Source organism: Cervus elaphus, chromosome 1 (assembly GCF_910594005.1).
Source record: "Cervus elaphus chromosome 1, mCerEla1.1, whole genome shotgun sequence".
Taxonomy (NCBI): Eukaryota; Metazoa; Chordata; class Mammalia; order Artiodactyla; family Cervidae; genus Cervus; species Cervus elaphus.
The window spans coordinates 92803793-92826358 of NC_057815.1; the positions used below are offsets into that span (position 1 = coordinate 92803793).

The window sequence follows — 22566 nt, forward strand, 5'->3', positions numbered from 1 at the left end:
ACAGGCTTGGATTACTCTGATATTGAATGGTTTCCCTTAGAAATGAACAGAGATCATCTTTCATCTTTGTTTTTTGTACCCAAGTACTCTATTTCAGACTCTTTTGTGGACTAGTACACTGTGTGATCTCTTAAAGTTATCTATGGCCACCAGAATTCTGATGTTCGTGGGGCCTCTAGAGATGAGCCCATCCAAACCTTTCCCAGGCACTGGATCATTTAAAAGTTGTATCAGTGAATTTGAAATGAATTTTCTTGCTTCTAGGATTATGTTCATAGCACTTTTTTATTATTATTTCAAATTTCTCTTCTCTTTTATATTTGAACAAACAAGTTTCCTTCTTATACCCTGGTTACTTTCTCAACAGTCTGAGTTTCAAACACATTATAGTTATTAAGCTAAGGAGATATTTCTTCCCAGGCCTTACGCTGACTCTCGAGTATGTGCAAGTTCGTAAATCAGTGCTAGTACTTGACGTACATACATAAGCACAGTACTTGTACACAGAATCAGGACTCCTCCAACCAATGGACACACACTCTAATACCACAGGAGACCCTGTCTCATTCCTGTAGAGCTTCTGAGCATCTCACAGGAAATTCATCTCACAGAACTAATCAAAGTGAACTCTATCTTTCATAAAGGAATCTTTTGCACACGTTAAATAGCTGATAACATAGAAAGTAACAGAGATCCGTATAGATAGCAAAGTCCCCCAAAGTATAATCAGAGATCAAACAGCACATTGATCTAAAAAGGCGACTGTTATGAATAGATACTCACGTCTACACATAAAGCGGACAACCAGCAAGGCCCTGCTGTTCGGCAGGGACCTACACTCAGTACCTCACAATGGCCGACCGGGGACTGGGCTCTGAGGGAACAGTGCGTGTGGGTCACGTGCTGTGCACCTGACGGCAGTGCGACGCTGCTCGTCGCCCACACGTCAACGTGGCCTTTGTCTGAAAGGAGGAAACTTCTTATGGGGGCTTCCCTGGCAGCCCAGCCGTTAAGACTTCTCCTTTCAGTGAAGGGGGCGCAGGTTTGATCCCTCGTCAGGGAACCAAGATCTCACATGCCTCACAGCAATAAATAAATAAAACATAAAATGAAAGCAATATTGCCACAAATTCAATACAGACTTCAAAAGAAATGATCTGCATAAAAAAAAAATAATTAATCAGTTTAAAAAAGAGAATTCTTAGAGTTATGTATCTGTTCAATGAACCTCCCCCATCCCCCCAAAAAGAAGTAAATTATAAGTCCCACAGCAATTTGAGGAGAGTTTACAAATCACTACTCATCTGTCTCTTCTCCAGGAAAAAAATTTATCATAACTTGTTTTAAGCATTTTGATTTTAGTTAATTTTTTAAGGTTTCATTTTTTGTTTGAATTATGCCTAATTATATTTATTAAATAAATAAATGTCAGTTCATCAAATTAAGGTATCATACATTGATAAAATAGATTAATAATTATGTTCATCTGTGCTCCCACTCCACTGAAGGAACTAATTCCTTTCTTGCATGTTTATCTCACAGTCCCAGTTGGTGGAAGATTTCCAAGAACTGCGGAGGACATTAGAGACCATGAATTTGTTCAATGCCAACCTGGGGTTCTTCTCCCTTCACCTCGCCCAGATCTTGATTTTGGAAGCCCTGGCTTGGGTAATAGTGTGGCATTTTGGCAGTGGCTGGCTTGTCACAATGTTCATTTCTTGTCTTCTCACGGTTGCTCAGGTAAGTAGGTGTCCTAAGCCCAGGCAGCGGCTCTATGGGAAGCCTCAGAATTTTTTCTTCCCTCTTTACACTGGTGTCAACGGCTGCCCGGCACTTCCTGGCAAGTTACTCATCAGTGTCTGACACCAGCAAGTTATCAAAACCCAATGAGCCCCAGTTCTCTCATCTGTAACACCGGGTAATGATTTTTTATGGAAATGTTCTAAAAAAACTAAACAAGTTACTCTGTAGAGTGCCTAGCACAGAGACTGGCATGTGGTAAATATCCTTGACAGTTGCTACCCTTTGCCCAACAGTATCCACACAATGTCAGTAACTGAAGTTCCGTTCTGGGCTATGTAACCTTCACCTATATCTTTCATTCGTTATCCAACCAACATTTTTAATGGTTGTTCAATGATTTTACTAAGACTAGGGCACATATGTGAACTTATTTTGTTTTCTTTTTAATCGCTCAGTTGTTTCCAATTATTTTAGACCCCGTGGACTGTAATCCACCAGGCTCCTCTGTCCATGGATTTCTTCAGGCAACAATACTGGAGTAGGTTGCCATTCCATTTACCAGGGAATCTTCCTGACCCAGGGATCAAATCTGAGTCTCCCACATTATAGGCAGATTCTTTACCGTCTTAGCCACCATGAAGAAAGAAAGCCCCACATTAATTTATACCTATACATGTGTTTATATATATATATATATATATATATCTCACTATTTATACATGCTACTTCATAATAAAAAATTCTACTAAAAAGAAGTTATATATCTGTATTTTTAAAAAAATTCCCTGAGACCCTTGCCAAAAGCCTCATTTCACCAATATTTATCAATACACCAGTCTATGAAGAGAGTCTATTTATTATCCCATGATAATAGGATCATGGATTCTGCAGAAATGGCAATCAGCAACTGGCATGTAGCAGGGCAATTGATAAATGCTTTGAATGAAGCACAGACTTCTGAAAATGGCATTCTATGCCCACAACTCTGTATTGGGGACACAAAGGGAAACACACCTGACCCTGCACTTGGGCAGCAGTCATCCAGTGGAGGAGATGGTCATTTAAATATCTAGACACGATACAAGGCAGAAGGGAAAGAAACAAGCATGTGCTGTTGAAGCAGAAAGAGGCATCTAATTCTAATTGAGGCAACTGGGGATGATTTCATGGAGAAGTAACATCAATGTTAATTACAAAATTTTATATGCTAATTTTTTTCTTGAAAAGTCAACTTGCTTTATTCTTTGAAAAGCAACTTCTGGAATCAAGAAAGGAAAAAAATATTTGACAGCTTAGCATTATCAGGAATTTTACATGTATTTTGCCTGCAAGACAGCTGAATGAGCAAGGTATAATGTTATAATCCCTGCTTCTCAGACAAAGAACTGAGCTCAGAGCCACCGACTAGCTTGGCAAGAGTTGTATAACTTGTAAAGTGGTGAAGGACAGTTCAGAGCCCTAGTCAGCCTGACTCCAAAGGCATCCTCCTTCCATTCCACATTGGACAATTCTGACAGTAGAGAGAAGTTTCTAGGCTTCGAGAGCCACCTGTGCAAAGGTGCAGGGACGGGAAAGCACTCAGCCAGTGTGACAGATACAGAGACCTCCACTGTTCTCATGGGTCCCGAACCCACCAGCGGGCCCACTTACTGCTTTCTTCTTTCCTTGTCAACTTCTCTGACTGCAACCCTGTCTCTTCCAGGCTCAGGGTTCATTTCTGCAGCATGACATGGGACACCTATCCATATTTAAGAAGTCCAAGTGGAACCGCCTGATGCAAAAATTTGTGATGGGTCATCTCAAGGTACAGAATGTTCCAGGAGTATGATGGGATTCTGAAAGTCATCTCACCAAGTAGTGGTTTCTACATACACTTATCAGCAAAAAATGTTACTACACACTCCACAAGTAACTTTAAATATACTGACAATGCAGTGACTATATATATATATATATATATATATATATATATATATATATATATATAACATTATAACATATATGCTAAAATTAGAATTTTAACTGTTTAGGAGGAAAGGTTTATTTTTATTAAGAAGTTCTGTTTTTTTCTTAGCCAATAAACTATTTGGCCCAATCCCTGGGACACCACTAAAGAAACACCTCTCAGGAGATATACCCTATAAAGTCATGAGTAGGGATATTCTTAGAAGGGATCTGGACATGTACTTCTGGGGGACTAGGGGAATCCAGCCAACCATTTTATCCCTGGGAGGACTATGTATAAATAAAAGAAAAGATGCAGAATAGAGAAAAGTTTAACAAAAGAGAGAAACCACAGAAAGTTAGATGGCTCTGTTTAAGAGTTGAGGGTTGCAAAACCCAGTCTGCTGGAAAAAGCAGGGCAGTTGGCCTTATCCCCCTCACATATGCTCCAGGAGGACAGGCACACTGCCCTATGCACCCCTGAAATGCAGCGCCTAGCAGAGTGCCTAACACGCAGTAGGCCTTCCATAAGCATGTGTGGAATGCATGAAGGGATGGATGCAGGAATGGAATGATGGGTGGAAACCTGATAACAGTACAAGGATTGATGACAGCCGGTTTCAGCCCTGGCTCTGATAATGCTCACTGTGCAACCCTGAACAAGTCAGATTCCATCTCTGGCTCTCAGAGTTCTCATCTCTAAAATTAGGACTTCAGCTGAATCTCAGCTTTTCTCTGATGTTCTAGGATTCGGTGAGAAACCAAATGACAGAATGATCTCTGTTGATTTCCAAGGCAAACCATTCAGTATCACATTAATCCAAGTCTAGCTAACTCTGCTAGCCTTCGCCCTGCTTCATTTTGTACTCCAGTATTCTTGCCTTGATAACCCCATGAACAGTATGAAATGGCAAAAAGATATGACAGTGAAAGATGAACTCCCAGGTCGGTAGGTACCTGCTACTGGAGAAGAGTGGAGAAATAACTCCAGCAAGAATGAAGAGATGGAGCCAAAGTGAAAACAATGCTGAGCTATGGATGTGACTGGTGCTGGAAGTAAACTCTGATACCATAGAGAGTGATATTGCATAAGAACCTGAAATGTTAGGTCCATGAATCAAGGCAAATTGGAAGTGGTCAAACAGAAGATGGCAAGGGTGAACATTGACATTGTAGGAATCAGTGAACTAAAATGGACCAGAATGGGCGAATTTAATTCAGGTGACCATTATATCTATGACTGTGGGCAAAAACCCCTCGAAGAAATGGAGTAGCCCTCATAATCAACAAAAGAGTCCAAAATGCAGTACTTGGATGCAATCTCAAAAATGAAAGAATGATCTCTCTTCATTTCCAAGGCAAACCCTTCAATATCATAGTAATCGAAGGCTATGCCCCAAACATCAATGCTGAAGAAGCTGAAGTTGAATGGTTCTTTGAAGATCTATAAGACCTTCTAGAACTAACACCAAAAAAAGATGTCTTTTTCATCATAGGGGACTGGTTGCAAAAGTAGGAAACCAAGAGACACCTGGAGTAACAGGCAAGTTTGACCTTGGAGTGAATGAAGCAGGGCAAAGGCCAACAGAATTTTGCCGAGAGAACACACTGCTCACAGCAAACACCCTCTTCCAACTTTATCACTCCTGTATATATTCCAAATATTTTCACTTTAACATGAAAGAAATATACAAATTATTAATATATTTTACATTTCTTTTTTCATTCTGAGCCTTTGAATCTAGTATGTATTATATACTTACACAGCCTGCCTCAATTCGAGTGGTCACATATTAAGTGCTCAGTGGCCACACATAGATAATGGCTACTCTATTGAGCACTGCAGATCTAAAATATACATTTGAGATTTTTGAGAAATGTCAGATATGCAATAAAAACTATGACTATTGCTTATTCTTCTATAAATGATTAATGAAATATGGGAAGGGAAGAGAAATTGAATATCTCAATATGCCAGCATTCTACATACAGAATCTCATGTCTCCTTAAACAACCCATGCAGGTAAATGTCATTACATTATACTATATTCACTGAAGATGAAATTGAACATCAAAGGGTAGATAATTTTCCCAAACCACACAGAAGCATTTATACAATCCAGTGGATTCAACTAAGTTGATGTGCTTCCAAAACCTTTTCTCTGTTAAAACCTTCAGATTTTCACTGAAAGAGAAAAAAAAAATCCCAAACAACCTAATCAGAAATGATATGAGCTCAGCATCAACTAAAATAGTTTTATTCTCATTTATATTTAATGAGATCATTGAAATTTGAAAATGTGATGATCAGAGGCAAACTCTCGTAGGAGATGACTTCAGATCCATGACTCTTTAAAATATTTATTAAAGTAGGAACCCGGGGGCCATTTTCCCCCCAGAACTAATTAGTTTTAGAGCTGGTTTCTTTACTGATAAAATAAGAAGTGTACTCTCTGCTCTACCTATTTCATATCTCTTTTTAAAAGCAGGACCAAAAAAAAAAAAGATGGAAAAACATTTCATTTAATCGGTTTTATTCTTCTTCATTATCAGGAGTTGTTTTAGCCTGGAATTTGTGTTCCTGGATAAGATAATTATTTGCTGGTAGGCTTTTAGAGCCTCTAGCCAATAAATCATTCTGTGACCCAGGAATGGGGGATGGCATGTCCCAGGAATCCATATCCTAATTAAACTTTGGAGATGTAGGCAGAAAACGCTGATTGTTACTATTCAGGCGCTAGTCATGTCCGGCTCACTGAGACCCCATGAACACAGCACACCAGGCTTCCCTGTCCTTCACCAGTTCATAAAGTTTGCTCAGACTCATGCCCATTGAGTCGGTGATGCCATCCTACCATCTCATCCTCTGTCATCCCCTTTTCCTCCTGCCCTCAATCTTTCCCAGGGTCAGGGTCTTTTCCAGTGAGTTGGCTCTTCACATCAGGTGGTCAGTATTGGAGCTTCAGCTTCAGCAACAGTCCTTCCAATGAATATTCAAGGTTGATTTTCTTTAGTTTTGGAAAACTCTGATAATGAAAGATATTTCAGGAGAGAAATCTTGCAACTAATGAATGTTCTCTTCTCCTCAGGGCCTATCTGTAAAATGGTGGAATAACCAGCACTTCCAACACCATGTCAAAACAAACATCTACCTCAAAGACCCAGATATTGATGTAGAACCATTTCTTGTTATTGGAGATTTACAACCTGTCAAGGTATGTTTAGAAATACTAGGCACTTAGAGAAATGTTTCAGGAAGTGGCTCTTGGAAAGGTCTACACCTTTGTCTTGAGATCAGGCTGGAAATTCTGGATTCAAGTATGTTGTCAGAACATCTCTTCTTCTTTTAAGTCCAGGATATAGATTTGAAATAAGTGAATCTGGTGTTGTAAGAAAAGAAGAAAATGTGGAATGAATGACTCTATGATTTTAAAAGTCATTCAGTTTAAATCACTCATAAGAAGGCATGACAGTACATTCGAGGAGTGCTAAATCAGGAAACACCTATGTATCTATTTATGTCAACTAATTCTAGCTGTTGGAGGAAACTAAGCTGTTATTTTTAGTTTAGGTTATTTTGGTTCATTTATACATGAAACTCACCTCAAATGCCTCATAATACACTTAGGACCTCACCTCTAATTCAGAATTCGTTTTTTTTTTTTTTTTTCCCCCATGTATTTCTATTAGTTGGAGGCTAATTACTTTACAATATTGTAGTGGTTTTTGCCATACATTGACATGAATCAGATATGGATTTACATGTTTTCCCCATCCCGATCCCCCCTCTTGCCTCCCTCTCCATCCCATTCTTCTGGGTCTTCCCAGTGCACCAGCCCTGAGCACCCGTCTCATGCATCCAACCTGGGCTGGTGATCTGTTTCACCCTTGATAGTATACTTGTTTCAATGCTGTTCTCTCTGAACATCCCACCCTCGCCTTCTCCCACAGTCTAAAAGTCTGTTCTGTACATCTGTGTCTCTTTTTCTATTTTTCATGTAGGATTATCGTTACCATCTTTTTAATTTCCATATATATGCATTAGTATACTGTATTGGTCTTTATCTTTCTGGCTTACTTCACTCTGCATAATGGGCTCCAGTTTCATCCATCTCATTAGAACTGATTCAAATGAATTCTTTGTAATGGCTGAGTGATATTCCATAGTGTATATGTAGCACAGCTTTCTTATCCATTCATTTGCTGATGGGCATCTAGGTTGCTTCCATGTCCTGGCTATTATAAACAGTGCTGCGATGAACACTGGGGTGCACGTGTCTCTTTCAGCTCTGGTTTCCTCGGTGTGTATGCCTAGGAGTGGGATTGCTGGGTCATATGGCAGTTCTATTTCCAGTTTTTTAAGGAATCTCCACACTGTTCTCCACAGTGGCTGTACTAGTTTGCATTCCCCCCAACAGTGTAAGAGGGTTCCCTTTTCTCCACACCCTCTCCAGCATTTATTGCTTGTAGACTTTTGGATAGCAGCCATTCTGACTGACATGTAATGGTACCTCATTGAGGTTTTGATTTGCATTTCTCTGATAATGAGTGATGTTGAGCATCTTTTCATGTGTCTGTTAGCCATCTGTAAGTCTTCTTTGGAGAAATGTCTGTTTAGATCTTTGGCCCAATTTTTGATCGGGTCATTTATTTTTCTGGGATTGAGCTGCTGGAGTTGCTTGTATATTTTTGAGATCAATCCTTTGTTCCTTCATTTGCTATTATTTTCTCCCATTCTGAAGGCTGTTTTTTCACCTTGCTTATAGTTTCTTTTGTTGTTCAAAAGCTTTTAAGTTTCATTAGGTCCCATGTGTTTATTTTTGCTTTTATTTCCAATATTCTAGGAGGTGGGTCATAGAGGATCTTGCTGTGATTTATGTCAGAGAGTGTTTTGCCTATGTTCTCCTCTAGGAGTTTTAAAGTTTCTGGTCTTACATTTAGATCTTTAATCCATTTTGAGTTTATTTTTGTGGATGGTGTTAGAAAGTGTTCTAGTTTCATTCTTTTACAAGTGGTTGACCAGTTTTCCCAGCACCACTTGTTAAAGAGGTTGTCTATTTTCCATTGTATATTCTTGCCTCCTTTGTTGAAGATAAGGTGTCCGTAGGTACATGGATTTATCTCTGGGCTTTCTTTTTTGTTCCATTGATTAATTCAGACTTCTTAAGCAACAGAAAAAGGACGGCAAACTCCAGGATGTCTTAGCTGTTGACTTTCTTAAACCTCAGCTTAAAAACCAGCATGTAAGGATTATTACCAAGATTTTCAGAGTCTGATTTCAACATAGAAGGTATAAGGATAAGCACAGAAAGGTATCTTTCCTTGAGAAGAAATAATGGATCCTGAGAATTAAGTGCTTAGGAAGAGGCTCTATCTCCTTCTGGAAGAATTTAGGAGCTTTCTAACAACAAAGGAGTGTAGCTTGGTCAGTTGCTCCATGGACTTTGTGGTGACCAGAATTGTGCAACTTTCTGAAAATAGGTTTTCCCAGTTTTGGAAGACAACCTTCTTCCAATTAGCAAAAAAAGTCTCCTGCCGAGATATAAAGGGAAAAAGAAAGACACCTTGACTGTAGTCTTCAGTCAGTTGTTCTTCACAATGACTCTGCAAAGGAGTCAGAGCTCTCTAAAGTCTGCAAACTCCTGAAGTGAAGTCGATCAGTCATGTCTGACTCTTTGTGACCTTTTGGACTACAGCCCACCAGGCTCCTCCATCCATGGGCTTTTCCAGGGAAGAATAGTGGAGTGGGTTGTCATTTCCTTCTCCAGGGATCCAACCTGGACCTCCCACATTACAGGCAGACTCTTTACAGTCTGAGCCACCAAGGAATCCCTGTGAACTCCTCGGCTGACCACTAAACTTATCACATTTTGACTTCTCTCCTCATTCCCTCACAGCAATGGAGAGTTGCCTCACTGGAGTTCATGAGGCAGCCTGACCCCCTCCAGAAGTGCCTTCTGTAGAACTGTATCCAGTTCTCATGCTGCCTCTTCACAGAGGATGGAGACATCATCACTTCTCCACCATTCTAGAGACATATCCCTTGAGCCTTAGGTTCTGTATACTTTAATTTCAAAACAACTGCACAACACCTTACTTAAAATGTTTTAATTTCTAAAATTCAGTTGTTTCACAACAAAACTAATTCTGGTAAGCCTTAACTGTTTCTGTTCTTCCCATTTTACTGTCAGTCTTTCTACCACTTTCTTCAAACTTTCATTCTTTTAATAAGTATTAATTAGATCCTCTAGGGCCAGGTCCTGTACTCATACTCTGGAAAAGTTAGACTTCTCCTTTGGAGCAATACTCAAAAATCAATCCTTGACCTACATTTGCCAGCTCTCCAAAATTTCCCACTGACTCCCTCTTTCAAGTTTCCTACCTCTTAAATATCCAGAAGCTTGGGAGTAACTGCAAATGACTATCATTTCTTTATCACCATGACATTTATTTTTATTTACAATAGTAAGAGAAAGAAGGGTCAAGTCTAATATCGAAATAACAGAAGAAATATGTAGAAGGGAAGGTATCAAAAGAATGGGAAAAGCAAAAAATTAAACACGGCTCACAGTGTTTTAAGTGACTGACATATGATAAAATTATAGAGGAGATCTGAATTATCATTCATTCATTAATTCCTTCAACTAAACATTTATTAAGTGTCTCTTAGGTAATAGAGATAAACCATTACTTCTATGCTTCCTCTTAAGATACTTGCTGCCTTTGTACATTTGGACACAGACTAAATTAACTAAGAAGACCCCTAGGAAATGACTCAAATTCCCAGTGGTAAGATTATATATTATCAAGCCTTAAAATGAGTAAATCACAGCATGAGATCCACGATGGAGTCAAAGGAGGAAAGATGAAGTAGATACTAGAGGTTATGACTATGTGTCTTATAACACAACCATTCAACAAATACCTGTTAAATGGATGAATAGATACAAGCAGACTGTGCTTCAAGCAAAATTCTAAGCACATAGTTTGAAGAAGACCTTAAAAACTTATCAGAAATATTTCTCCTGAATCACCATTCCGTTCCACACCAGGACAAATATTTTAAAATGGCTCCCATGGGAATAATAATAAACAATCACAATCCCTGAATTCAAATGGGATAAGCCACCCCTGCAAGAACTGCCCACATTTAAATAAAGAAAAAGGCACCACAGTATTTCCGCCCCCTTCAGTTCTGGTTCTTCAGTGGCTTCAGTTTGACAGTAAATGAACTCTGACCAGGTGGCTCTTTCTATAGAGATTCTACACACACACACACACACACACACAACCTTGAGTATAATAACAGAAGTCTATATTGTTCTTACTTTAGTTTTATTCTCTCTTCATTCAGTATGGCAGGAACAAAATCAAATTCATCAACTACGAGAAGCAGCACCTGTACTTCTGCACGGGTGAGTCCCAGGGGGCCACAATCCTTATCTTCCCATTTCCTTGAAGCAAACTGTTGTCAAACCAGAAGGCATGAATGAAATCCTCCCACAGAGAGACGATCCCATGTCTTGTTGTGCCTCAAAAAAGCAGCATGCTTTATTTCAGACTTACCTGGGTGAAATCTGAAAAGGAAAACAGAAGAGTAATTAGGCATTCTTAATGGGCATCTCATCACTCTGGCTGCTGTACAGGGAAGGAGATGTTCCAAGAAGGATGGGAGGCAGGATTCCAATCAAGGGGTCTAGAATATGTGACTCTTGTGCTGGATAAACTAAATACAATACTTATGAAGAAGAAAAGGATAGTGTATATGCATAGGGAGGAAAAATAGGAAAAGAATGCTCAAGTACTGACAGTAGGTGCCAGAAAAAGCAGAGTCTCGTGAATAAAAGTCATCTGCAGAGCTTCTGTGTGAAAGAAAGTTGACTGTTCCCACAGCTTACATACAGCTGGAGAAGGTATTTTAGTGGACAGATACACACACACACACATATAAGATAGATCTGGACATGTTCTAGGCTTGAGAGAAAATAGGGTAGCTGAATAATGCTAATACCAATGAAACTATTAGAAGCAAAAATGTTCTGCTCTTAACCAAGTCAAACTGATGATAGCTCACAAAGGAAAGTTTAGGACCCCAAAATATGCTCGTCTAAAACATGCTTACTCATTTGGAAAAGAAACCCAAATAAGGAAAGATTCCAAACATTTCCTGTAGATCAGTGGTGCTCACCTAAGAGCATAGTTGCCCCCAACATTTGACACCGTATAGATACTTTTTTGATTATCAAAACAAAGCGGGAGAATGGTACTGACATCCATGGGGCAGAAGCCAGGGGTGTCATGAAATGCCTTACAGGACACAGAACAGCCCTGAACAGTAAAGAATTATCTGACCCTAAGATGCCAGCAGTGTTAAGATTGAGAAGCGGTTGCAGATGATCTGGCTCACCCAAACACTGGCCACCAGTGGTCATCTGTCTCCTGCCTGACCGGGGTGGCCTGTGAGTCCATTTCTTAAGACACGAGGCTCAACCACCACTGCAGCCTCTTCCAGTGCTAGAATTCTGAGGACTTCTCCTAGTGCGGTTATTCTCTTTCATGACCAAAAAGGGTGTGGAGGACACTGGTTCCCCAGTTTGAAAGGGAACTATTCCAGCCCAGACAGATGTGTATTCACATAAGAAAAACTGTTGGGGTCTCTTGTCTGAACTCTCCTCCTGTGTGTAGTAAAACAATACAGCCTTAGCTTATGAGGAATGGGTGAATATTTTAGCTTCACTGCAGAATGCCCAGCTTACAAACCACATCATCCTCAGGAACTGTTTCATTTTGTCATTTTCTTTCAAATGTCTTCAACTTAGTATGACATGTACAAATGAGTCATACTTAACCTGTCAAAGGGAGATGAAGCTTGACATTTCATAAAGGTGGCGAGACAGCTTCCATGCAGATTCCTGTAGTAAGGAAAGGTACTTCAGTATAAGCTGAACTCAACTCTCAGAAAAGAAAGTTGGGAGACTTTTAAAACACTGGGACATGCTAAAGGAAATTAGGGAAAGAGGATAAAGGGAGGGGAAGCTGGTCATGTGGTTAAGCCATGTGTGTCTTCTCACTGGTGCTTATCAAAGTCAAACTCCTTACCCTTCCAAAGACTGCAGGACAGAGCCCGATCCTCTAAGACTGTACTTCAAAGGGATGACTCCCAAATCCTTGAGAAAGACATTTCTGGGTCAGGGAAGATCCATCTCAGAGGGACAGAGTAAGAATTTTATAACTGTAAGTTTTCTAACAAATGATCGAAGAAAAAGGAGGTCAGAAGCCTACTGAACATGCATTAAGTTCTTTGGACAGTCTTGAACTTTCTCATGCAAGAATTTTAAGGGGGCTGGAGTCATCCCAAGAGCATGGCCTTGAACTGTTCTTAGAAACGATTTCTAGCATTTCTGTGAGTCTCTTAGTGTGTAGGGTGGACAAAATCATCTGTGTTGACAGTTCACAGACTTTGAAAGTTTGCAGGTCAAGTTTGGAGCCTAGTCAGGAAGGGGACTCCAGAGCTTCTGGCTCAAGTTTGATCAAGGAGAGAGTTGTCAAAGTCTGAAGCTTGTCCATATGACTCCTATGTGCTCCAGGCAACTTCAGTGGTCCTAGGGGATGAGCAGGTAAATAACTACCAGACCAGACTCAGTATGCCTGCTCTATATCTGCCACCTCGACATATTGTGACAGGGCTCAACACGAAGGATCATGAAGGACTGAAGGATTCCAGGGACCTTGAGAAAACTTGAAAGCTCAGAGCAGAAGCATTCCAGGATGCCTTCATCAGGAATGACTCAGATCTTCAAAGCTTCCCTAGTCTCCCTAAGGGTGCTTGAACCAAAGTCCTGGTTCAGCCTCAGAGACTCTAAAAGCCCAGCAGCATCCAGGATGTGGCTGTGGATCTCCATCTTGCATCCCTTCTCAGGGGAAATATTCCAGGGGTAGCATGCTAAGATCAACTCCCACTCGCTTCCACAGGAATCATATCTGCTTATTTTTTCACTATCCTCTTTCTTTTTTTTTTTTCCTCAGTTGGGGTCCACCTTTTCACGCCGGTAGCTTTTAACCTGAAATCCATGAAAGAGATGTACCAAAGAAGGTACTGGGAGGTGAGCAACTCGATTCCTTTTCTAGAGCTCGATCAGGCTAGTAGAAAAGGGGAACTGTGCATGCTTGGTCCTTTCCAGATGCAGGTTCCTTGAGTACCAGGATATAAGATTTAGCCAGTTTTATTTCCACTAGCTTAACTTTCAAGCACTTCTTTCTGCAGGACATTGCCTGGGTCAGCAGCTCTTACATTCGCTATTTCATCACATTTGTTCCTTTCTATGGACTCTTTGGAACCTTGGGGCTCATGTGCTTAGTCAAGTAAGTAAAGAATAATATTCCCCCACTCTTATTCTGGATGGTCCTCTTACCTTTCTTATCTGAGCTATTTATGAATAGCAATGATTAGCAGATTATGACACCAGACCAGATTCTAGTAGCTGAGATATTTCCAAGAAAATGTGGGATAAAACAGCTGAAATAGTTGAATGAGTTTCTTGGAAACTGAATTTGCCCAATCTTGCCTTTTTTCCTACATGATTAATTCCCAATTGCAGTATAGTAATCCCTCAGCATCTGAGGAGGATTATTCCCTGGACCCACCTCAGTTACCAAAATCCAAAGATATTCAAGCTCTAAAGTCATCTATTCATATATGTGGTTCCACAACTGAGAATTCAGGCAAACACTAATCTTGTAGTACTGTGTGTTTACTTAAAAATATCCACATTTAAGTGGACCTGCACGTTTCTCAAAGGACAATTGCATTCTGCCTGATCACCAAGTCCTTCAAACTGTAATCCAGCTGGACATCATAATTCTTACCGAAGATAGTAAGAGCCCAGCTTTTTAAAAAGTTATTTTATGACTAGAGATTTTCCCCACATCAAAAGCACTTTAAACTGAATCGCCCTGTTCACCTCGCGATGCATCCCTGCCTCATCACTCGCGTCCCTGCTCATAGCGGCGGCGGCTCCTCCGCGTCAGGCGGTTTGCTGACGGCTCACGGTGGGCCTCCCTGCTGGCTCAGACAGCAACGCGCCCGCCTGCATTGTGGGAGACCCGGGCTCCATCCCTGGGTGGGGGAGATCCCCCGGAGAAGGAAACGGCAACGTGCCCGCCTGCATTGTGGGAGACCCGGGCTCCATCCCTGGGTCGGGAGGATCCCCCGGAGAAGGAAACGGCAACCCGCTCCAGTATTCTTGCCTGGAAAATTCCATGGATGCAGGAGCTAGTGGGCTACAGTCCACGGGGTCGCAAAGAGTCATACATGACTGAGCGACTTCACTCACTCTACATGCATTATCTTATTTGATGTAATAAAACAATGCACAACCAGGCAATGTAGATAGTATCAATTTCATTTTTCTGGTAAGAGAACTAAAGTTCAGAGAAATGAAATCACTTACTCAAGAGCAAATAAGGGCCAGTAGCAGTGCCAAATCACAACTCGTCCCCAGTTCTATCTGATGACAACAGCCAAACTGTTAATCACATTGCATATATGCTTAAGTTGTTGTCACTATAGTTGCTAAGTCATGTCTAACACTTTTGTGACCCCATGGACTGTAGCCTGCCAGGCTCCTCTGCTCTGGGGGTTTCACAGGCAAGAATACTGGAGTGGGTTGCCATTTCTTTGTCCAGGGGATCTTCCTGACCCAGGAATCAAACCCAGATCTCCTGCACTGGCAGATGGAATCTTGACCACTGAGCCACCAGGGAAGCCTGACCTTCAGTTATCTAGGGTCTTCTGAGCCTTGCACCAACGCCTTCAGAAAATACTGGGGACGCTGCTCTGGTACAGTAGGCTGCAAGACAGGGAGTGTGACTGATACCTAGTGTGTAATCTTCAGATATAAAAGGTCTGCAAAGATGAAAAACAAATAACCACCACTTTATTGCAACCTTTGAGTCACTGCCATTTCCTCTAATGCTCAGCCAGATCTGCCAGTGGGTATGCAAGCCCAGTGACTGGAACTGAAACATCCCAAGAAGTGATATCTTCCTTTTATTCTCTTAAAGGTTTCTTGAGAGTCCGTGGATTGCATATGTTACCCAGATGAGCCACATACCAATGAAAATAAGCAAAGAGGAGAACCAGGACTGGTTCAGCACTCAGGTAATAATGCTGTTCTTGGGAAAGCATCCACCAAAGCATCCTGATTACCATCTGCTTACCTCACATAATACTTATTGGAGGCTTACAGGCGCCAGGCTTTGTCAACTGTTTTGCATGTAGCTACATGCTCAGAGTACTCCCACTTCACAAATGGTAAAATTGAGGTATGAAGAAGTTCTATAACTTGTGTAAGATCACACAGCTAATAAGTGGTAGAAGCAAGTTTTATTTATTTATTTATTTGGCCACACTGTGTGGCATGCCGGGTCTTAGTTCTCCTACCAGGGATCAAACCTGTGTTAAGCACACAGTCTTAACCAGTAGACCAGTAGGAAATCCCTAGAAGCAGGTTTTAAACCTCGGGAGTTTGATTTCAGAAACTTTGCTCTTAACCAAGGCTTAATAAACTATAGTCCAAGGGCCAATCTAGTCCAGTCTGTGTTTTTGTAGTTCTATTAGAACACAGCCACATTTATACATTACATATTCTCTGATAACTTTCATTCTAAAACAGCAGAACTGTGTAGCTGTGATGCAGAATTAAAACATTTACTGTGTGGCACTTTACAAGCAAGGTTTACTAAACCTGCCTCAACATGATACAGTCTTTCAACGAATCTCACACTCCTAGAATAACAGAATGGAGAACCCTGCAATCCCCCTCATTTCATTGTATAGATAGTGGGGCCCAGAGGGGAGACTCAGCATTCTCGGGGAGAATGCAGCTAACAATTAAAAGACTTGTGACCCATGTAGAATACCACTGCCCCCTAAGCCTGACACTGGCTGTGTTGTGATTACCTGGAGAATCCAGGCATCATACTGCTTCCTTCTCCATGCTCATTTCCAAGTTCAGTGGACACTCCACACAGCAGTGGTTCTCAATCTTTTTGATCGAGAAACCACTCTCAAAACTTATTGAGAATGTGAAAGAGCTTTCTTTTGTGGAGGTTATATCCACTGATACTTACTGTATTTGAAATTGAAACTGAGAGTTTTAAAATATGTATTAATTGATTTAAAAAAAAAACGAGATAAAGTCAATAAAGGTTAACATCAGAGTGATGACATCATCCCATGTTTAATAGTCTCTGGAAAAACCCATGCTATAAGCATGCATGAACAAGAATGAAAAAGGCAAATACTGTCTCAGAAGTATTATGGGGATCATTTTGACCTTGAAGATCCCCTGAAAGTGTCCTAGGGAACCCCAAGGTGCTCTAAAGTACACTTCAAGGAACCCTGACATAGAACAACTGCAAAAATAACGTTAAAAATGGCAACAACCCTAACAAGAATTAAATCTTAGAAAGGCACTGAATAAAAGTCACATTCATAAGCATTCTACATAGTCTGGAGAATCCTATAAACTTCTTGTCAGTCTGTCTTTGTGTAAAATAAAATACATTAGATTAAAAAGGAAGCTACTTGTATATATTAATATATTAATAAATATATTTCTAGGCACAGAGCCCTTGATTAAAGCCCATGCATGCTTTATTCCCCATTCAGAAGTCCTTTAAGTCTATTCTGTGGTAATAACATTCAAACTCCTATAATTTCTACAAGAGTCCTACAATCCCACTTCCGTATGCCAAAGTCCTTACTCACAATACCTTAGTCTTCTGATTTTGAGGGCTGATAGTGACTTAGTCCTCTCAGATCCTATTCACTTCTTTATATCTATTGCCTTATCTATACTTCTTAGCAAAATGCCTTATTTCCTTTATAGTTGCAAGGTCCCTGAGACCTGGGACTTATTTCTATCCCTCATGGTTTGTGACACAAAATGCATACTCAATCAGCACATGTTGAATGATGGATAAATAAAAGAGTAACTAAATCTCTTGTTTGTCACGGGCTCATTTACATCTAATGTAAGCTTTTTCTTTGCAGGTCTTGGCCACCTGTAATGTTGAACAGTCCTTTTTCAATGACTGGTTCACTGGGCACTTGAACTTCCAAATTGAGCACCAGTGAGTAAGAGAAACAGTTCATGATAAAGGGCAAGGGCTGTCACTAATAACTGCCCTCCATATAGTCCAGAGCAGAGCAGAAGACTCACCAACTTAAGGGAAAAAAAATGAACCAGGGCTCTCTAAAGGATGCTATTTTTCAATTAACAACAATGATAGATAAGGGAAGAAAGAAATGAAGGAAGTGTCACAATTATGAGTAAATGGAGTGAAATCTTGGAAAAGTATCAGTGACTCAGTTTCCAGATTCCTATGGGCTTAGGAATTGGTGATTTCTTTGTATTTGCTTTGTTGGCAAAACCTAAGAAATATCAGGACACTTGGGTAACCAACTTGTGTTCAAACTTAACTATGTTATAATTCAAATATTTTCTTATCTGTGTCTTTGGAGCCAAGTTTACAAAATAACTAAGGAAGTGGAGTCCCTGCTGCAATTTCTAAACGGTATCTGGAAATACTTTACCAAAGGATCAGTTACAGAGAGGAAACGGGTAGTTCACTGCTGCTGTTCATGGGGTCGGAAAGACTCAGACATGACTGAGCGACTGAACTGAACTGAACTGAAGGGATAAGATGAGTCTGCCAGCAAGTCTTTTAACTTTCCAGAACTAAAGAACTGTGCAAGGTCAAGGTTGGGTCTCTGTGGCTGATACCATTTTATTTTCTAAAAGAAGGAAGGGAACTTTGGGTTTCTCCTTAAGTCTGAAAAGTTGTATATCTCCTCTGTTCCCCTAGTCTGTTTCCCACAATGCCACGCCATAATTACCACAAGGTGGCACCTCTGGTGAAGTCACTGTGTGCCAAGCATGGACTGCCGTATGTGAACAAGCCCATGTTGAAGGCATTTGGAGATATTGCCAGGTAATAACAGTCCCCCAACCCACAGCTCTCATTTCCCTTCACTGCTGGTCCCCAGACTCTTCACTGCTTTATCAATCATCATTCAGTCAATAGCTATTTATTAAGGAACATTCATGTGCCCAGCATGGACAGGAGGCTTTATAAGGAGCAACACTAACAGAGAAATGATAACAGTCATTCCTACCATTTACCTGCTACCTTCTAGGTACTTCTTAGTGAAAATACCTTGGTGCCAAACTTAATTACAAGCTTCTTATAAACCAGGGTTCTGTATTATTTGTCTTTGTATCACCCACAAAGCCTTGACATGCTTTAGAACTTAACCAGTAGGAGGGACTCTCCATTCATCTGGATCAGGGTTGAAAACTAAGATGCTTGCAGGGTCTGGTGGGACAGGCAGGGGTGACTCTTCCTATAGGAACTGAGAAGCCATACTCATCCTAAAGCATGCACAGTTACCTAGAAAATCCTGTGCTCATCAAATTAATAGCCAAAACCTTGGTTGAATATTTTTTATCTTCAGATTAGGAAAAAATATTTATTAATATAAATAAATAAGCCATCAAGGCTAGACCTGGTCAGATCTGATCCCTGAGCAGTAATCCATCTTCGCTTTCTACCACTGCCCTCTTCCTTTCCTGGCCTCCAGATATCTGAACCCCCTTCAGTTGCTACAGAACTCCCTGCCCCTTGCCCATGACACATCCTTGCTCACCTTTACTCTTACCTAGAATAATCTTCCAACCCGCCTCCCCCCGCCCCCGTCACCTTCTGAAGTTCCATTCACTCTCCAAAGCTCACCTGAAAGGTCTTTTCTTCATCTCAGTCCTCCCTTGCCCCCAAGACTAAACCTGTCACATGCTTGCTTCTCTTCATGTCTGACTTTTATCGCAATCATGATTAAATAGCATGTTGGGTAATATGTGTCTCCCAGTGCAGACCAGGAGCTCCAGGTGGACAAGACTCTCATCACTCCCATTCAGTGCTGTGTCACCAGAGCCTAGGAAAATGTTTCACTTTATAAAGTAGGAGAGGTAGGTGGATACAGGACGAGTTGGTTTATAGTCATATGGTTTATCTTACAGAGATTCAGCAGAGCTTTTTCTTTTAAAACTGGAGAGAAGGAAAGTGATGCTTTGGAGTACAGAAAAGCATAAAACAAAATATCAGTCTCCTCCATATAGAAAATGTGAACTCACCTTCATAAGTCAGTGTATTTGACTCCCTCCGCCAGACAAGATAGAAAGAGGTCTTTCAGATATAGTTGAAAACGACAATGTTGTAAAGTATTAAGTAAAAGAGCAAATGTTCCATGAAGTAGCTCCTTTGACCTGAGTCTTACCCGCTCATGATTTTGTCTGCTCCTCTTGCAGGGCCCTGAAGAAGTCCGGAGCCCTCTGGAAGGAGGCTTACTGCATGCATCCACAAACATAATGCAGATGTGCAGGTGCTAAAGAGAAAACCACAGGCCCCAAAAGTGTCACTTGTGCTAAAGCCCATGGTACCAAACCTCTACAATACCTGACATAATTGCAGTTACAGCCTTCCCCAGAAATGTAATCTTAATCAACTAGTCTGGAATTTTTGGGTAGGAAATGTGCTGTGTTTTACTCCTTCTCCATTCCTGCCCCTGGCTCAGAGAAAACCCTTGTAATCCCTCCCCCAACAGGGAAAAAAAAAAGTGTCTGCCCTCAATATACTTTGCTGATGGCTTCCTGGCCCCTCCTTTCTTCCTATAAAAACCTTCCATTTGCACAACCCCTCAGAATTCCCTTCTGCTGACTAACTGGGATATTGCTTGATTCAGAAGTCATTGAAAAAAGCCAATGAAGTCTTCAGATTTACTCAGTTGAATTTTTAACAGCTTGTTCAATAAGATTCCCAAAGGAGGACACTCAAGGTCTATTACTTTCACAACTTCCCAGATCACTGAGTGTGGCATTAGAATTCAGATGATCAGTCCTGTGGATCATGTCTGCCCTCTGCTCACTATCCACCTGAATAAAGATGGCTTAACTGGGTAGACTTCCATTTAAACTAAATGACTCATGAGAGTTATGTTACAGTCCTACCTGAAATTCTTCAGTGGATCCCCATTGCCCTTGGAATAAAGTTGCAATCTGCAACCTGGTGATTGCCAGCAGACGTCCAGCACTGGCCTTCCTCCAGGAACCCTCTCCCGCCTTGTGCCACTCCCTCCCTCAGCTTCAGGCCCAGGCAGCCAAAGCAGGCACAAGGGAAGAATGTCTGACCTCAAATAACACCCAAAAACTAAGTCTCCACACCACCTCCAGGGAACCTAAGGATCAGGACATGACTGGAATTTGAATGCCAGAATCTTTTTAGAAGTGAAGGGTTCTCCATCCTAGAAGATCCCAGGTTGAAGCTTCAACCATATCCTATCATAAATGGACAAGTTCCAAAGTCCACTAGTTGAAACCTGCTCCACCAGCATTTCTGCCAACGAATACCTCCTCCACAAACTCATAATGTTTGACCGAACCCCAGATCAAAGACACAGATTTGAGCCCTTCCCATGTCTCCTTGCCAGTTGGCCTCAAAATAACACTCTTCTCAAGAGCTGGTGCCATAGTATTGCTTTCTACATGCTTCAAGCAGTGAGCCCTTTGCTTGGTAAAGATTTCAGGGAAGCCTCCCCATTAATTCAAGGCCTCCTTGTGATATACTCTGTAGTAATTACTAGAGGTATATTTTTACATCCATTTGTGTGATTCCTTAGTCTTCCGCTGTAGCCTGCAATATCCATAAGAGTAGAGACTGCCTGACATGATAGAGACACTCAATGAAGACATGCAGAAGGAAGGAAGGCAGGGAGGGAGCTGGAGGGGAGAAATGAAGGAGGGAAAGAAGGAAGTGTCAACTACAAATTGGCACTTGACAGCTACCTCTACAAGGAATAAATCAAGTGCTGCTGCAGCTGCTGACATTCAATACCCTCTGAAAGAAATTTAGAGTGGAGAACAGGAATGAGGCACTCTGTGCTCTTGGAAAAACTGGCAGGACAGGTATTCAGATAGTTAGATATTTTCAGGAAACGTTTTTTTCAGCCCAGTTATTACATCTGTTCATATCCAGAAAAACTCGTTAATGGTGAATCTGCTCCTCATGACTGGCAGCAAATATCTGCCAAAATGTGTGCATGACTGCAGGTCCCCTCTTCACTAAAATCATATATGACACTTACCTCATCCCCTAACAAGACACTGAAATGTTTTCAGAGATAAAAGAACAAAACTGTAAGTCAGGCAGCAGTTCCTCTTTGGAGCAGTTTCTCAGAGCTATCAGAAATGCTGTCTCCCAGGCTGGAGTCCTCATTTTGCTCCAACAAAACCTAACTCACAGCTCTCATGTTGCGCCTTTCTTTCAGTCTACAGGAGGAAGGAAGGGAGGGAGGGAGGGAGGATGCAGGAAGAAAAAGCTGTGTGTAAATGTTGCTGTTGTTCAGTAGCTAAGCTGTGTTGAACTCTTTGTGACCCAATGAACTGCAGCACTGCAGGCTTCCCTGTCCTTCGCTGTCTCCCGGGGTTTGCTCAAACTCATGTCCATTGAGTCAGGGATGCCATCTAACCATCTCATACTCTGTCGCCCACTTCTCTTCAGTCTCTCGTAACATCAGGGTCTTTTCCAATGAGTCGGCTCTTCAAAATAGGTGGCCAAATCCCGAAGTTTCAACTTCAGCATCAGTCCTTCCAGTGTATACTCAGGGTTGATTTCTTTTAGGATTGACTAGTTTAATCTCTAGGCTATCCAAGGGACTCTTGAGAGTCTTCTCCATTACAATGGAAAAGCATCAATTCTTTGGAGCTCAGTCTTCTTAATGGTCCAAATCTCACATCTGTACATAACTACTGGAAAAACTAA

At 41.1% G+C, this 22566-nt stretch overlaps 1 protein-coding gene and 1 long non-coding RNA gene across 2 annotated transcripts in view; one reads left to right on the forward strand and one right to left on the reverse strand.

Moving 5' to 3' along the window:
* LOC122699818 (fatty acid desaturase 2-like protein FADS2B) overlaps positions 1-20239 on the forward strand; it is a 41567-nt gene extending 21328 nt beyond the window's left edge. The window contains exons 3-12 of the mRNA XM_043912215.1: positions 1543-1740; positions 3446-3547; positions 6777-6902; positions 11042-11102; positions 13714-13790; positions 13937-14049; positions 15751-15847; positions 17744-17823; positions 18559-18684; positions 20058-20239. Of these exons, the coding sequence (XP_043768150.1) occupies positions 1543-1740; positions 3446-3547; positions 6777-6902; positions 11042-11102; positions 13714-13790; positions 13937-14049; positions 15751-15847; positions 17744-17823; positions 18559-18684; positions 20058-20118 (1041 nt within the window). The 3' untranslated portion in view covers positions 20119-20239. The remainder of the gene's footprint in view (positions 1-1542; positions 1741-3445; positions 3548-6776; positions 6903-11041; positions 11103-13713; positions 13791-13936; positions 14050-15750; positions 15848-17743; positions 17824-18558; positions 18685-20057) is intronic.
* Positions 11020-22055, reverse strand: LOC122700117. Its single transcript, XR_006342724.1, has 5 exons — positions 21890-22055; positions 20027-20134; positions 12537-12599; positions 11254-11264; positions 11020-11152 (listed from the first exon to the last, which is right to left on the reverse strand). It is a non-coding gene; the product is annotated as an uncharacterized LOC122700117 (long non-coding RNA).
* Between the last annotated feature and the right edge of the window lie 511 nt (positions 22056-22566).